This window comes from Salmo salar, chromosome ssa15 (assembly GCF_905237065.1).
Source record: "Salmo salar chromosome ssa15, Ssal_v3.1, whole genome shotgun sequence".
Taxonomy (NCBI): Eukaryota; Metazoa; Chordata; class Actinopteri; order Salmoniformes; family Salmonidae; genus Salmo; species Salmo salar.
Window position 1 is genome coordinate 44,732,699 of NC_059456.1, and position 17,063 is coordinate 44,749,761.

At 43.0% G+C, this 17,063-nt stretch overlaps 1 protein-coding gene across 9 annotated transcripts in view; it reads left to right on the forward strand.

Annotated features, from left to right (window-relative positions):
- Positions 1-17,063, forward strand: part of syne2a (spectrin repeat containing, nuclear envelope 2a) — a 250,928-nt gene that overhangs the window by 148,403 nt on the left and 85,462 nt on the right. For 8 of the 9 annotated variants that reach the window (XM_014145109.2, XM_014145104.2, XM_014145107.2 and 5 more), the window contains 11 exons: positions 1,952-2,461; positions 2,644-2,727; positions 2,868-3,137; positions 3,693-3,887; positions 4,621-4,722; positions 4,882-5,049; positions 5,313-5,486; positions 5,587-5,718; positions 8,586-8,782; positions 16,207-16,339; positions 16,737-16,919. In XM_014145109.2, coding sequence (XP_014000584.2) covers positions 1,952-2,461; positions 2,644-2,727; positions 2,868-3,137; positions 3,693-3,887; positions 4,621-4,722; positions 4,882-5,049; positions 5,313-5,486; positions 5,587-5,718; positions 8,586-8,782; positions 16,207-16,339; positions 16,737-16,919 — 2,148 coding nt within the window. The remainder of the gene's footprint in view (positions 1-1,951; positions 2,462-2,643; positions 2,728-2,867; positions 3,138-3,692; positions 3,888-4,620; positions 4,723-4,881; positions 5,050-5,312; positions 5,487-5,586; positions 5,719-8,585; positions 8,783-16,206; positions 16,340-16,736; positions 16,920-17,063) is intronic. The other variant, XM_014145105.2, reaches the window with a different exon arrangement.

Consider the following 17,063-nt stretch of genomic DNA (forward strand, 5'->3'; position numbering starts at 1 on the left):
CCTTGCGGTCGGAAGCTGAGCAGTTGCCATACCAAGCGGTTATGCAAACAGTCAGGATGCTCTGGATGGTGCAGCTGTAGAACTGTTTGAGGATCTGAAGACCCATGCCAAATCTTTTTTTGGACCATGATTGTTCGTTGGTGATGTGGACATCAAGGAACTTGAAGCCCTCAACCTGCTCCACTCCAGCCCTGTAGATGGGAATGGGGGTGTGATCGGCCCTCCTTTTCCTGTAGTCCACAATCATCTCCTTTGTCTTGATCACATTGAGGGAGAGGTTGTTATCCTGGCACCACACTGCCAGGTCTCTGACCTCCTCCCTATAGGCTGTCTCATCGTTGTTGATGATCAGGCCTACCACTGTTGCGTAGTCGGGAAAAACTTACTTATGGTGTTGGAGTCGTGCTTTGCCATGTAGTCATGGGTGAACAGGGAGTACAGGAGGGACTAAGCACACACCCCTGAGGGGCCCCCGTATAACAAAGGACTGTATAGAAAAGGACTGTATAAATGTATACATAAACATGTAGCATAAATATCTCAGTAATAACATTACAGGGAATAATAATAGCAACTACTACTAGCAGTAATAGTAAAACACACACACACACACACACACACATCTTAGCCATAACAACAACAACTATTACTCACTTTTACCCATGCACTCCATGAACACACTGCTGTAAATCCACCTCTAGTGACACTGAAGGCAATGGTCATCGGGCCATAGGGATGCAAGAGCATGCATCGGGCCTGATTTAGCCATTGCTGGACCAGCTACATGCTCTTAGCCAATCAGAGAGTGCCATTGTTATTGTTGTGAGAGTGCTGTCATGTTTGCTATGGTTATTATGTGCTACTATGTATTGCTATGCTACAATGCAAGGGTGCATATCGGAGAAAAAAGGGTATTAAAATAGAACACATGATGCGGACGTCTGCTTTCATCTGAGCGTTCCGATCAGATGCGGATGTGGATCAGCTAAAGACAGATAGCTAGCCCGCAGCTAGGCAGCTAGCTTCAGCACCATCTAGCTAGTCAACAGGTTTTCCTGTACCATATACAAACACTGTACAGGTGTGATCTATTGGACATTCTGACTGTATGTCAAAAATATATAAACTTTTCTTCAACCTCCTATCTGCTGTGTACTTATTTATGTTTTTAAACGTATCTGAGCCATAGCCTGGAATCACAACTAATATTCCCCGTTACTATCCCATCAGCATCCTCTCAAAGATGATGGATGTGTAAAAATCCACGGGGCCAAACGCTGCATTTTGGATTAGTTCATCTTCTGATTGGTTGAAGGTGATCTAATCACTGACAAATTAGTTTTAATAATGCCCCTCATGACATTGTCACATAGAGTTTTTAATGATGGAATGGCCAGGCTGATATTATGAGGGGAAATTCGTGAAAAGATGTATAATAATTTCAACCTTCATGAATAAGTTTGTATAAATGGCTGCAACTTTAGATTGGGTACTGCAAACAAGTTTACTAATAATTTGTACATGACGTGGTTCTTAAGACATAAACATATCGATCATGAATAAAGGCAGAAGTAATAAGTGATAGTTTATGACTTCATAGTATGTAAATTGCTCACTGACATAAACATAATGTCGTTTTTTATACATTTTATAATTATGGTTTAGAAATAATTTACAGATCATTAACAAATTCATTATCCATGATGTATTAATGAGCATTGTTAAACAGTGTTAACCGTTTACAAATACCTTAATTACTAGTGGTAAATGAAGTCGTAATAATGATTTACAAGTGTTCAGCAAATCATTAATACATGCCTTAATAATGATCTATTAATGGATTATAAATGTAAAGTGTTACCAGATCATTGAGTAAAGAAGTAATTTCATGTCAGATTCCATACCATTCTATTGGGGTTGGCTTTGATTCATTCCAATCATCTTTGTTCAGGAGTTGGACACTCCAGAGTCTTGTGTCGACCCAGAAGACACTAATTCTGGTTTAATATCTGAGAAGATCCAACCAGCACCTGAAAAAACAGACCAAGCACCTGCAGACACCCTTTCGTTACCGGCTCAGTGGAGACCCATCTCCAAGACCACTATATCAGAAAACAAGGCGACAGAATCAGTCAGTAAGGACATTAACAAGAAGACTTTGTCAGTAACCGAGAAGTCTGAATTAGTAACCAAGGCAACTGTCTCATTGCCTGAAACTAGTTCAGTGACCATGGAGACTGGACCAGCATCTGTAAAAAGTGTCTTGGCAACCAAAGAAACTGGAGAAGTACCTGTGAAGATTGGATCAGTAGCCAAAGAGATACAATCAGTACCTGAGACTACTTCTGTAACAAAGATGACTGGGTCAGTAACCAAGATGACTGGGTCAGTAACCAAGGAAATTGGGACAGTTGCCATTGGTCAGTTGCCAGATACACCCAGCAACCCCCAGGAAGACCTGGTAAGAGTACCACACCCGTGCACCACATATGTACACACACACACACACACACACACACACACACACACACACACACACACACACACACACACACACACACACACACACACACACACACACACACACACACACATATACACACACAATTACCTGCACACACGTTTTACGTTTATTTTTCATAGGATGGGAGATGGGACCTCCTTCACACTCGGCTGTCTGAGAAACTCAACACCTTGAGGAATATTCAGGAGGAGGATCTACATGCGGTCAGTTCACACAGTCACACCTCCCTGATTCAACTACTCATCAGACCTGGGTCAAAATTTAGCAGAGGTACAGGATTTTAAGGGTGGCTGTTTTCAAGCCATTATATTGTGTTGATGGTGCTCTCCATGTGGTTGTGAAGGCTACAGGGTCAAGGGCAGAGGGGACCGGCGGTGGCTTTGGTGGTCTGAGAGAGATAGAGGTGTGTGCTGCAAGCCTTAGACAACTCAGACACAGAGCAAGTGGCCTTTCCTCTGCCAATTCAAAGGAAGATGGCTATCCCATGTTGGATAGAGAGCTCTACACAGCTCTGTGTGGAGTGGAGCATTCTCTGGAAACACTCACTGGCCTGTTGCTCAGTCCCTCTATTACCACTGTGGAGGACAGTCAACGAAGACTGCTACAGATGGAGGTACAGTACCTACAAACTGCTGATTTACAGATCTCTGGAAATAGGTAGCATATATTGCACACTGGCGGTGACATTTTCATTGTGCAAAAGAGCACCGATCTGTGATTGAACTTTTTTTCAACAATGTGGGAAATAAGGAGGTGATTATTCATATTATTACGTTGATGTATAAATAGTTACCGCCTAATAACACACATTGTTGAACAAGTAAACTTTGCCAGATGAAAAATAAAAAATTGGGCCAGGTTTAATCTGTGCTCTTTTGCACCATGGAAATATCACCCTGGGGTTTTTTAATCACTCACTATCAAATTAGCTAAACTGCAATAACAATAATATTTTCCGATGACAAAATCTCTGAACCTGTGCAAATGAACTGTGCATGTGTGTATGTATGTGTGCGTGTGTGTGTGTATGTCTGCGTGTGTGTGTATGTATGCATACGTGTGTGTGTGTGTGTGTGTGTGTGTGTGTGTGTGTGTGTGTGTGTGTGTGTGTGTGTGTGTGTGTGTGTGTGTGTGTGTGCGTACCTGTGTGTGTCTGTGTGCCTCACAGTGCCTCTCGGTGGAGCTGCCGGCCTTGGGTGAGGAGCTGAACCATTTAAGGTCAGGCATCATCCCAGACCAGTTGTCTGAAGCACCAGAGACCACAGCCCAGTGTGTGACCTGTCTTCAGGGTTGTTTTCAAACAGCCCAGTCAGCCCTCACCTCCTCACTGAGCCGGCTACACACAGAACTGGGCCACAGTCAGGTCAGTGGCTCCACACAAACCACCTCACAACAACTTCACAATAACATCACAACCAACCCACAACCACTTTGCAATCACCTAAGGTTTGGGATACGGTTCGAACAGAAAAAACTTGAGAGTTAAGTGTAGGAATTCATTCTGAGTGGTTAAGGTAAGGGTTAAGGTCTGGGTTAAAGCAGAACAATTAACAATGAGTGCCTAGCAATGGGATTGAACATGCGATGCGCCAAGCCGTAGTTCATGGTTTAAGCCCTTCTTCAATCCCCATCCACAACACCCTAGCAAGCCATGAGACTGCTAGATAGTAATAGGCACTTGTGTTGCGCCTTGTGGACAGTATTACAATTGCATGCTTACATCCTGGACAAATGTCTAATACCACAGTGGAACTGGTGTGACCTGGCTGCCCTATAAGCACATTATTATCCAGACTTACAGGAGCAATTAGGATTAAGTGCTTTGCTCAAGAGCACGTTGAAAGATTTTACAGCTAGTCGGCTCAGGGATTCAAACCAGCTACCTTTCAGTTACTGGCCCAACGCTCTTAACCACTGGTTTACCTGCCGCCCAGCACTTCATAATCACCTCACAAACCAGCCCACAACCACCTTACAACCATTAGCTAGAACAGATATCCTTGTGTTCTTTACGATATGCAACGGGCTCTCGTGCCTTGCTGCTTAACCAGGACTCGTCAATGTCTGTCTCTTTTCACACTGTGCGCTGCATGCAGGCAGGGACGGAGCAACAGGAGAGCCACGTGTGCGTGTATGATGATTTTGAACGTGGACAGAGTGACCCATTCACACACATCAAGGATGTCCTCATGCTGGAGGTACAACATTTAGTTTGTTAATCATAGGGCTAGTGAATGTTTGTGTGTGTTTGTTTGTGTGTGTGTGTGTGCCCCTTTGTCAGTATTTTCTTCCCACATAATCCCGTCTTTTACTCTAGATGTCTACTGCAGGTCAGTAACGATGGTGTGTCTCTGCAGTATGTCGTTGGTCGGTGTCCCGAGGAAGCAGTGGAGCTGCAGCGGGTGTCCCAGGCCCTGCTGCAGGGTTTGGCCAGTCTGGTGGAGCTAGGCAGAGAGCGTCTGGCAGACAGTCAGGACCACCCACCGCACAGCCGAACCCAGCTGACTCTGCTCAGCAGGCACAAGGTAAGCATATGCTGAGGAAAAGAGAGTGTTATGTCAAGTCATTTTATGCACATTCGACTTGGCATGGGAGCTGATGGAAAGCAAGAACAACTGTAGAGGACAGTGTCTTCCCAGTCGGAAAGCAGTTGAATCCAAGTCTAAATGAACATTTGGGATCATCTCCATGTAAACCTCTGACCAATTGCCATGTGATTTTGTCAATTTAGAAACTGGGTTTCAATTGATTATTCTGTGTCTGTCTGTGTTTGGCGATGGCTGAAAAGAAGTTGTACCAGATTATGGAGTCCCAGCTGGCGTTGGTGCAGCGGCTGTTCCAGTGTGAGCCACAGGGGGGGCTGGTTGGTCAGGAGGATGAACAGGTCCGGCTGGAGCAACAGGTCACCACTCTGCAGCAACAGGCTCTGGAGCAGGGAGCCACCATGCACAGAAGGCTTCAGGTACACGCACACACATGAAAGACCCACATAATTAAACACATACACTCTCTTTTAAACAGACACACACATACACACTGTGTATGCATGTGTGTGTGTGTAGGTCTGGACACAGTGGGAGGAGGGCTGTGTTCAGCTGGGCCGGCTGCTGGAGGAGCTGGAAGCCCTCATCCCCTGCGAGGGTCCCGTGGAGGAAGAAGAGGGGCTGCTACAGGAAAGACTGGACACCTGTCAGGTATCCAAACCTCCCTCTCCTTCTCTTCTCTCTACTACTCTTCCTTCTTTCCTTATCTTGCTCTCTTTGTGTCTGTCTCTGCTCTCTTTGTGTCTGTCTCTGCTCTCTTTGTGTCTGTCTCTGCTCTCTTTGTGTCTGTCTCTGCTCTCTTTGTGTCTGTCTCTGCTCTCTTTGTGTCTGGTCTCTGCTCTCTTTGTCTGTCTCTCTGCTCCCTTTGTGTCTGACTCTGCTCTCTTTGTGTCTCTGCTCTCTTTGTGTCTGTTCTCTGCTCTCTTTGTGTCTGTCTCTCTGCTCTCTTTGTGTCTGACTCTGCTCTCTTTGTCTGTCTCTCTGCTCCCTTTGTGTCTGGCTCTCTGCTCTCTTTGTCTGTCTCTCTGCTCTCTTTGTCTGTCTCTCTGCTCCCTTTGTGTCTGACTCTGCTCTCTTTGTCTGTCTCTCTGCTCTCTTTGTCTGTCTCTCTGCTCTCTTTGTCTGTCTCTCTGCTCTCTTTGTCTGTCTCTCTGCTCTCTTTGTGTCTGACTCTGCTCTCTTTGTCTGTCTCTCTGCTCCCTTTGTGTCTGGCTCTCTGCTCTCTTTGTCTGTCTCTCTGCTCTCTTTGTCTGTCTCTCTGCTCTCTTTGTCTGTCTCTCTGCTCTCTTTGTCTGTCTCTCTGCTCTCTTTGTGTCTGACTCTGCTCTCTTTGTCTGTCTCTCTGCTCTCTTTGTCTGTCTCTCTGCTCTCTTTGTGTCTGTCTCTCTGCTCTCTTTGTGTCTGTCTCTCTGCTCTCTTTGTCTGTCTCTCTGCTCTCTTTGTGTCTGACTCTCTGCTCTCTTTGTGTCTGTCTCTCTGCTCTCTTTGTGTCTGTCTCTCTGCTCTCTTTGTCTGTCTCTCTGCTCTCTTTGTCTGTCTCTCTGCTCTCTTTGTCTGTCTCTCTGCTCTCTTTGTCTGTCTCTCTGCTCTCTTTGTGTCTGACTCTGCTCTCTTTGTCTGTCTCTCTGCTCCCTTTGTGTCTGGCTCTCTGCTCTCTTTGTCTGTCTCTCTGCTCTCTTTGTCTGTCTCTCTGCTCTCTTTGTCTGTCTCTCTGCTCTCTTTGTCTGTCTCTCTGCTCTCTTTGTGTCTGACTCTCTGCTCTCTTTGTGTCTGTCTCTCTGCTCTCTTTGTGTCTGACTCTGCTCTCTTTGTCTGTCTCTCTGCTCTCTTTGTCTGTCTCTCTGCTCTCTTTGTGTCTGACTCTCTGCTCTCTTTGTGTCTGACTCTCTGCTCTCTTTGTGTCTGGCTCTCTGCTCTCTTTGTCTGTCTCTCTGCTCTCTTTGTCTGTCTCTCTGCTCTCTTTGTGTCTGACTCTCTGCTCTCTTTGTCTGTCTCTCTGCTCTCTTTGTGTCTGACTCTCTGCATGCTCTTTTCTCTCTTCTTTTTCTCATTGCATTGACCATCTCAGTCTTTCTTGCCGTCGCTATCACCTCCTCATCCCTCTCTCGTTCACCGTCCCATATCTCCTTCTGTCCACCCCCTTTCTTCTCCTCACATACCCAATTGAGCAACATTTGCCCACTAAGAATTAGTTTGCACTACGTAACCAGTGTATCCCTTACTCTTAATTTGTATCACTGGAAGATACTGTATATCATGAGCATAAGTCATAAGCAACAGGTGTCTTATGTCCACATGAGCGATGCATCCTTCGTGCACTGTAACGAAACCACCTGTTGTCTAATTCCAGTAACCAACAACAATGTAGGACGTGCCACAGGCTGACTCCCAAATGGCACCCTATTCCCCTCATAGGACTCTTGTCAAAAGCAGTCCACTATGTAGGGAATAGGGGGCCATTCGGGACACAGCCATACAGAGAGAGCTGGATGTGAACCAGGCCCTTCAGTGAATGAGGGATTCATGGGCACCTGGCACAATAAAGATGGAGAGAAAGAGAGATGGAAAGACAGAAGGAGAGAGAGAGGTAGACAGAGAGTAATGGGTGAAAAAAGGAGAGTTATTTGTTGTGGCATCGCTTCATTCCAAAATCAAATTACTTGGAGGAATACGGATGGCCATTATCGGAGAGTAGAACATGGTGTTCCATTTTGGATTCCCTCCCCATAACTAGCTGGCTTCCCCCCTCCCTTTTACAATTACAGAATCCTATTTCTCATCTCTCAGACGGACCGACTTGAGTGGAATGTGTGTGTGTGCACGTGTGTGTGCACGTGTGTGTGGAGGGGTAGAGTACACATGCTTCTTTTCATCAAATCTCCTTAATAGATTTATGCCTTCCCCTATCTGGCCATAATAACTGAATGAGATGCTGTTTACGATCAAATTGGCCCCCTATTCCCTATATAGTGCACTACTTTTAAACAAGCCCATAGGGCTCAAGTCAAAAGTAGTGTACTATGTAGGGAATAGGAGGCCATTTGAGACTCATAGGCACTGGTGTGTGGGGGTGGGCGTGGGTTGAGGTGAGGATTCGGGTGGTGATGATTCCGTTCTCACTCTCTCTATGCATTTCTTTCGCTCCTTTCGCCTTGTTCCCTTTCCCTTATCCCCTTTTCACATTTCTCTCCCCATTATCCCTCTCATTATTTCTCTCTTTCTGTAACCTTTGCAAACATCCCCTTCCTCCTCCTCTCTCTGTCTCCTCTCACTTTCATTCTCTGTTCCTGTCTTCCCCTCCTCTCCCTTTTCCGTCCCCGCCTCATTCCCTTTTCCTCTCCCCACATCCCACAATAATTATTTGATCCCTACATTTCTTTTCATCACCTCTTCTTTCTTCTCTCTTATTCCAAACACATTCCCTTCTCAATTTTTTATTCTTTCACATTTTCACCCTATCCCACCCCTATTCGCCCCCTTCTCTCTCTCTCTCTCCTTCCCCTTTCTCCCCCCATTAGCGAGTGCTGGCCCTGTTGGAGGAGTGCAGGCCTGCCCTGGGCTCGGTCCTGGACCAGGGGAAGGCTCTGCAGGCCTGGGGATGCAGTACCGGGGTCGGCGGCACAGGAGGCGTCCTGGAGCTGCGCTGGCGGGCTGTCCGCAGCAAGGCAGAGCAGGAGAGCCAACGCAGCCGTGACATAAGGGACAACTGGACCAGGTGGGCACACACACACAGTTTTCGGATAATGGACAGGGACATACACACACACACACACACACACACAACACAGCTGTGGCGAACACGTACAGTGCCTTCAGAAAGTATTCACACCCCTTGACTTTTTCCAAATGTTGTTGTGTTACAGCCTGAATTAAAAATGTATTAAATTGAGATTTTGTGTCAGTAGCCTACACACAATATCCCATAATGTCAAAGTGAAATTGTTTTTAGAAATGTTTACAAATTAATAAAAAATGAAAAGCTGAAATGTCTTCAGTAAAAATGTACTTAACAATTATAAGTTGCATGGACTCTTGTGTGCAATAATAGTATTTAACATTACTTTATATGACTACCCCATCTCTGTACCCAACACATACAGTCGTGGCCAAACGTTTTGAGAATGACACAAATATTAATTTTCAAAAAGTTTGCTGCTTCAGTGTCTTTAGATATTTTTGTCCAATGTTACTATGGAATACTGAAGTATAATTACAAGCATTTCATAAGTGTCAAAGGCTTTTATTGACAATTACATGAAGTTGATGCAAAGAGTCAATATTTGCAGTGTTGACCCTTCTTTTTCAAGACCTCTGCAATCCGCCCTGGCATGCTGTCAATTAACTTCTGGGTCACATCCTGACTGATGGCAGCCCATTCTTGCATAATCAATGCTTGGAGTTTGTCAAAATCTGTGGGTTTTTGTTTGTCCACCCGCCTCTTGAGGATTGACCACAAGTTCTCAATGGGATTAAGGTCTGGGCCATGGTCTGGTCTGGGCCATTTCCTGGCCATGGACCCAAAATATTGATGTTTTGTTCCCAGAGCCACATAGTTATCACTTTTGCCTTATCGCAAGGTGCTCCATCATGCTGGAAAAGGCATTGTTTGTCACCAAACTGTTCCTGGATGGTTGGGAGAAGTTGCTCTCAGAGGATGTGTTGTTACCATTCTTTATTCATGGCTGTGTTCTTAGGAACAATTGTGAGTGAGCCCACTTCCTTGGCTGCTTTACTGTTGGCATGACACAGGACTGATGGTAGCGCTCACCTTGTCTTCTCCGGACAAGCTTTTTTTCAGATGCCCCAAAGAATCGGAAAGGGGATTCAGCAGAGAAAATGACTTTACCTCCAGTCCTCAGCAGTCCAATCCCTGTACCTTTTGCAGAATATCAGTCTGTCCCTGATGTTTTTCCTGTACAGAAGTGGCTTCTTTGCTGCCCTTCTTGACACCAGACCATCCTCTAAAAGTCTTCGCCTCACTGTGTGTGAGTAACAGCTGTCGGAAGAGAGAGTAGACCAAGGTGCAGCGGAGTTAGTGTTCATCTTGAAATTTAATTCGAACAAAGAGAACACTACAAAAATGAACAAAACATGACAGTAAAACAGTCCTGTTAGGAAACACTCTAAACAGAAACAATCCCCCACAAAACCCAAAGGAAAAACAGGCTCCTTATGTGTGACTCCCAATCAGCAACACGAACTTCAGCTGTGCCTGATTGGGAGCCACACACGGCCCAAAACAAAGAAATACAAAAACATAGAAAAATGAACATAGAACGCCCACCCAATGTAACACCCTGGCCTAACCAAAAATAAAGAACAAAAACAACTCTCTATGGCCAGGGCGTTACAGCGTGCAGATGCACTCACACCTGCCTGCTGCCATTCCTGAGCAAGCTCTGTACTGGTGGTGCCCCGATCCCGCAGCTGAATCAACTTTAGGAGATGGTCCTGGCGCCTGCAGGACTTTCTTGGGCGCCCTGAAGCCTTCTTCACAACAATTGAACCACTCTCCTTGAAGTTCTTGATGATCCGATAAATGGTTGATTTAGGTGCAATCTTACTGGCAGCAATATCCTTGCCTGTGAAGCCCTTTTTGTGCAAAGCAATGATGACGGCACGTGTTTCCTTGCAGGTAACCATGATTGACAGAGGAAGAACAATGATTCCAAGCACCACCCTCCTTTTGAAGCTTCCAGTCTGTTATTCGAACTCAATCAGCATGACAGAGTGATCTCCAGCCTTGTCCTCGTCAACACTCACACCTGTGTTAACAAGAGAATCACTGACATGATGTCAGCTGGTCCTTTCATGGCAGGGCTGAAATGCAGTGCAAATGTTTTTTGGGGATTCAGTTAATTTGCATGGCAAAGAGGGACTGCAATTAATTGCAATTCATCTGATCACTCTTCATAACATTCTGGAGTATATATGCAAATTGCCATCATACAAACTGAGGCAGCAGACTTTGCGAAAATTAATATTTGTGTCATTCTCAAAACTTTTGGCCACGACTGTACACTTATCTGTAAGGTCCCTCAGTCGAGCATTACATTTCAAGCACATATTCAACCACAAAGACCAGGGAGGTTTTCCTATGGTTTGCAAAGGATTGGTACATGGGTAAAAAAAAGCAGACACTGAATATCACTCTGAGCATGGTACAGTTATTAATTACACTTTGAGAGGTGTATCAATATAAATCAGTTGCCAGAGAGGAAGGAAACTGCTCAAGGATTTCACAATGAGGCCAATGGTGAGTTGAATGGCTGTGATAGGAGAAAACTGAGTCTGGATCAACAACATTGTACATACCCCACAATATTAACCTAAATGACAGAGAGTAAAGAAGGAAACCTGTACAGAAGAAAATGTTCCAAAACATGCATCCTGTTGGAGTTTTTAAGAAACGGAATAGAGCTAAGCCTTGGCAAAATCCTAGAGGAAAAACTGGTTCAGTCTGCTTTCCAACAGACACTGGGAGACAAATTCACCTGTCAGTAGGACAATAATCAAGACCAAATATACACTGCAGTTTATTACCAAGGTGACATTGAATGTTCCTTAGTGGCCTAGTTACAGTTTTGACTTAAATAGTCTTGAACATCTATGGCAAGACTTGAGGATGACTGTTTAGCAATGATCAACAACCAACTTGACAAATTGGCAAAATATGATCAACAACCAACTTGACTGAGAGACATGGCAAAATATTGTACAATCCTCTGTCACTCTTCCTGGGGTCCACACAAAACATGAAACATAATACAGAACATCAATAGACAAGAACAGCTCAAGGACAGAACTACATACATTTTTTAAAAAGGCACACGTAGCCGAGATATCAATGCATACACACAACTATCTAGGTCAAATAGGGGAGAGGCATTGTGCCGTGAGGTGTTACTTTATCCTTTTTAGTATAGGAGTCCCGCTAGTGGCACACCTCGACAACATCCGGTGAAATTGCAGAGCGTGAAATTCAAATGACAGAAATATAAATATTTAACATTCATGAAAATACAAGTGTTATACATCAAAATAAAGCTTAACTTCTTGTTAATCCAGCCGCTGTGTCAGATTTCAAAAAGGCTTTACGGCGAAAGCATAACATGCGATTATCTGAGGACAGCGCCCCGCTTACAAAAGCATACAAACATTTTCAAGCCAAGTAGAGGAGTCACAAAAGACAGAAATAGCGATAAAATTAATCACTTACCTTTGATGATCTTCATATGGTTGCTCTCACAAGAGTCCCTGTTACACAATAAATGTTTGATTTGTTCGATAAAGTTCCTCTTTATGTCCCAAAAACTCTGTTTTGTTGGCGCGTTTTGTTCAGTAATCCACTGGCTCAAAGGCGGTCACAACAGGCAGAAGAATACATCCTAATAGTACCGGTAACGTTCGTCGAAGCATGTCAAACAATGTTTATAATTAATCCTCAGGTTGTCTATTGTCTAAATAATCGATAATATTTCAACCGGACAATAGCGTCTTCAATAGAAAGGAAAAATAACAAAGGGCGCGTAATCGGTAACCTGCGCAAAGGAGCTCGGGTTGATTCTGCATGCCACTGACAAAATGGTCTCATTCTTCCTCATTTTTCAGAATACCTGAATACCTTTCAGAATGCCTGAAACAATGTCTAAAAACTGTTGACATCTAGTGGAAGCCATAGCAACTGCAATCTGGATCCAAACCCAATAGATACTGTATAGGCATTCAATTGAAAACTACACACATCAAAAATATCCCACTTCCTGGATGGATTTTCCTCAGGTTTTTGCCTGCCATATCAGTTCTGTTGTACTCACAGACATTATTTTAACAGTTTTGGAAACTTCAGAGTGTTTTCTATCCAAATCTATGCATATCCCAGCTTCTGGGCCTGAGTAAGAGGCAGTTTACTTTGGGCACCTCAGTCATCCAAACCTCCGAATACTGCCCCCTATCCTAAAAAAGTTATCTGTTTTTTGAAACCAGGTTTATTTGAGCAATATGAGATGGAAGGAAGTTCCATGCAATAAGGGCTCTATATACTGTAATACTGTATGCTTTCTTGAATTTGTTCTGGATTTGGGGACTGTGAAAAGACACCTGGTGGCATGTCTGGTGGGATAAGTGTGTGTGTCAGAGCTGTGTGTAAGTTGACTATGCAAACAATTTGGGATTTTCAACACATTCATGTTTCTTATGTAAAGAAGAAGTGATGCAGTTAGTCTCTCCTAAACTCTTAGCCAAGAGAGATTGGCATGCATAGTATTTATATCTGCCCTCTGATTACAATTAAGAGCAAACCGTGCCGCTCTGTTCTGGGCCAGCTGCAGCTTAACTAGGTCTTTCCTTGGAAGCACTCGACCACACGACTGGACAATAATCAAGATTAGACTAAACTAGAGCCTGTAGAACTTATTTTTTGGAGTGTGGTGTCAAAAAAGCAGAGCATCTCTTTATTACGACCAAACTTCTCCCCATCTTTACAACCATTGAATCTATATGTTTTGACCATGACAGTTTACAATATAAGGTAACGCCAAGTTATTTAGTCTTCTCAACTTGTTCAACAGCCACACCATTCATTACCAGATTCAGCTGAGAATTTAAGGAATGATTTGTACCAAATACAATGCTCTTAGTTTTAGAGATGTTCAGGACCCGTTTATTACTGGCCACCCATTCCAAAACAGACTGCAACACTTTAAGGGTTTCAGTGACTTCATTAGCTGTGGTTGCTTATGCGTGTATGGTTGAATCATCAACATATATGGACACACATGCTTTGTTTAATGCCAGTGGCAGGTCATTGGTAAAAATAGAAAAGAGTAGAGAGCTGCCCTGCGGTACACCACACTGTACATGTTTGACATAAGAGAAGCTTCCATTAAATAAAACCCTTTGAGTTCTATTAGATAGATGGCTCTGAATCCACAATATGGAAGAGGTTGAAAAGTCATAACACATACGTTTTTTCAACAACAGGTTACGGTAAATAATATCAAAGGCTGCACTGAAATTTAACAGTACAGCTCCCACAATCTTCTTATTATCAATTTCTTTCAACTAATCATCAGTCATTTGTGTCAGTATAGTACATGTTGAGTGCCCTTCTCTATAAGCATGCTAAAAGTCTGTTGTTAATTTGTTTACAGAGAAATAGCATTGTGTTTGGTCAAACATAATTTTTTCCAACAGTTTTCTAAGAGCTGGCAGAACCAGTAAAGGCCGCTTTACCACTCTTGGGTAGCGTAATTACTTTGGCTTCCCTCCAGACCTGAGGGAAGAATATAGAGTCAGCTACCATGCTCAGTAGCTTTCCATCTAAGTTGTCAATTACAGGAGTTTTGTCATTATTGATCGATAACAATAATTTTTCCACCTCTCCCACACTAACTTTCAAAATTCAAACTTGCAATGCTTTTCTTTCATTATTTTTTTTTTTTATGCCTGAATACATTTGCTCACTGTTCGTTGTTGGCATTTCTTGCCTAAGTTTGCCCACTTTGCCAATGAAATAATCATAAAAATAATTGCCAACATAAAATGGTTTTGTGATAAATAAGCCGATGAAAGAGTTGAATTTGTTTTTCTGCCCATAATTTCATTTAAAGTACTCAAGTGTTTTTTCCATCATTCTTTATATCATTGATCTTGGCTTCATAATACAGTTTCTTATTTTTTTGTTATTGAGTTTAGTCACATAATTTCTCTATTTGCAGTAAGTAAGCCAGTCAGATGTGCAGCCAGACTTATTAGCCACTCCTTTTGCCCCATCTCTTTCAACCATACAGTTTTTCAATTCCTCATTAATCCATGGAGCCTTAACAGTTCTAACAGTCAGTTTCTTAACAGGTGCATGTTTATCAATAATTGGAAGAAGCAATTTCATAAATGCATTAAGTGCAACATCTGGATGCTCCTCATTAATCACATCAGACCAACAAATATTTTTAACATCATCCACATAAGAGTCAGAGCAAAATATTTTGTATGATCTCTTATGCACTATTTTAGGACCAGCTGTTGGAACTTTGGCTTTCCTGGATTTTGATGCTATATTGTGATCACTGCATCCAATGGGTACGGATACAGCTTTAGAGCAAAGTTCTACAGTATTAGTAGAAATGTGATCGATACATGTGGATGATCTTGTTCCTGTAGTGTTTGTAAACACCCTCGTATGTTGATTCATAACCTGAACCAGATTACAGGCCCTGATTACAGTAAGAAGCTTCCTCTTGAGCGGACAGCTTTATGAAAACCAGTCAATATTCAGGTCCCCAAGAAAGTAGACCTCTCTGTTTACATCACATACACTATCAAGCATTTCACACATATTATTTAGATACTGACTGTTAGCACTTGGTGGCCTATAGCAACACCCCAAAATAAAAGGCTTTCGATGTGCCAAGTGAACCTGCAACCACAAAACTTCAATAACACTTGATATAAGATCTTCTCCAAGTATTACAGGGATATGGCTCGGAATATATACAGCAACACCTCCCCCATAAGCATTTCTGTATCTTCTATAGATGTTATATACTTGTATTGCTACTGCTGTATCATCAAATGAATTATCTAAGTGAGTCTCAGAAATGGCTAATATATGAATGTTATCTGATGTTAGCAGGTTATTGATTTCATGAACCTTATTTCAAAGGCTACATATATTAATATGGGCTATTTTCAGCCCTTTCCTGGGTAGCTTATCAGAGATAGACATAATACTGAAAAGAGCAAACAAAGCAAGAGAAAAAAATATCCATTCAGCAGTCTATTAACCAATTGGGGTGTGTGTGTGATGCGGTGTGCAAAGCTCTTGTAGACTTACCCAGAAAGACGCACAGCTGTAAGTGCTGCCAAAGGTGATTCTAACATATATTGACTCGGGGTTGAATACTTATCTAATGAAGATATTTTAGTGATTTATTTTCCATTCATTAAAACAAAAAGAGTATTTTGTGTAGATCGTTGACAAAAAATGACAATTATATCCATTTGAATCCCACTTTGTAACACAACAAAATGGGGGTAGAGTCAAGGGTGTGTGATTACTTTCTGAAGGCACTATAAATGCGGACTGCTCTGCATAAGGACACATCGACCCCTGTTTGAACCCTGTTTTCCCTCTTGTAGGTTCCACAACGACTCTGTGTCGCTCACTGGATGGATGGGCAGTGCTAAAGAACGCCTGAAGACATGGACAAGTCTGCCCGACGCCACACCTCAAAACGAGGAGCTCACCTGTACTTACCTCATCCAACTACTGGTAAAATTGTTAGGGAAAAAACTTTAGATGACACGATTTGTAGCTCAATGTAGTAAATAATCGGAATTCATGTTACATGACTGACAGTGTCATCCAGACCCTACCGGAAATGTACATGTAAGAAAAATGTATTGATACACAGAATAACAACTTTTATTGTATAACACATTAAATTGTAACATGTTAAAAATGCAGTCCATCTGTCTTTTCTTTCACAAACACCTGAAAAGCTAGTTTGGAGTGAATTTTTGGTTCCTAAATACATTACAAATGTGTTGGAAACATCAAGTCAGTTCACATGCCATGGAAAATGTTAGAATTGCAAACTGAATGTGTGAATTTTGTTTGAAATTTCCGGTATGGGAGCTGTTCGATTTGACGTTTATTTCTTTGACAGGAGTTTTCAGTGGAGCTGGTAACCAAGTCCGCTGAAAAGGCCTCTGCGCTCAGGGCGGGCACATTGCTACTGCAGCTGAAGGAGGCTGATGCACCGGGGCTGCGCAGACAGCTAGAGCAGCTGGAGCAAACTTGGACCGAAGTCACGTCTGCACTTCCCATAGCCCAGGAGAGACTGCACCAGGTGGGGATATGATTGGTTTGTTGATTGTTTGACTGGTTTGTTGATTGTTTGGTTGTGCTCTTGATGAGCAGCTGAGTAGAGGAATCAGGTGTCTTGTAGTAGAAACAGGCTGTAGTGTAGTAGAACCAGGTTGTAGTGTAGTAG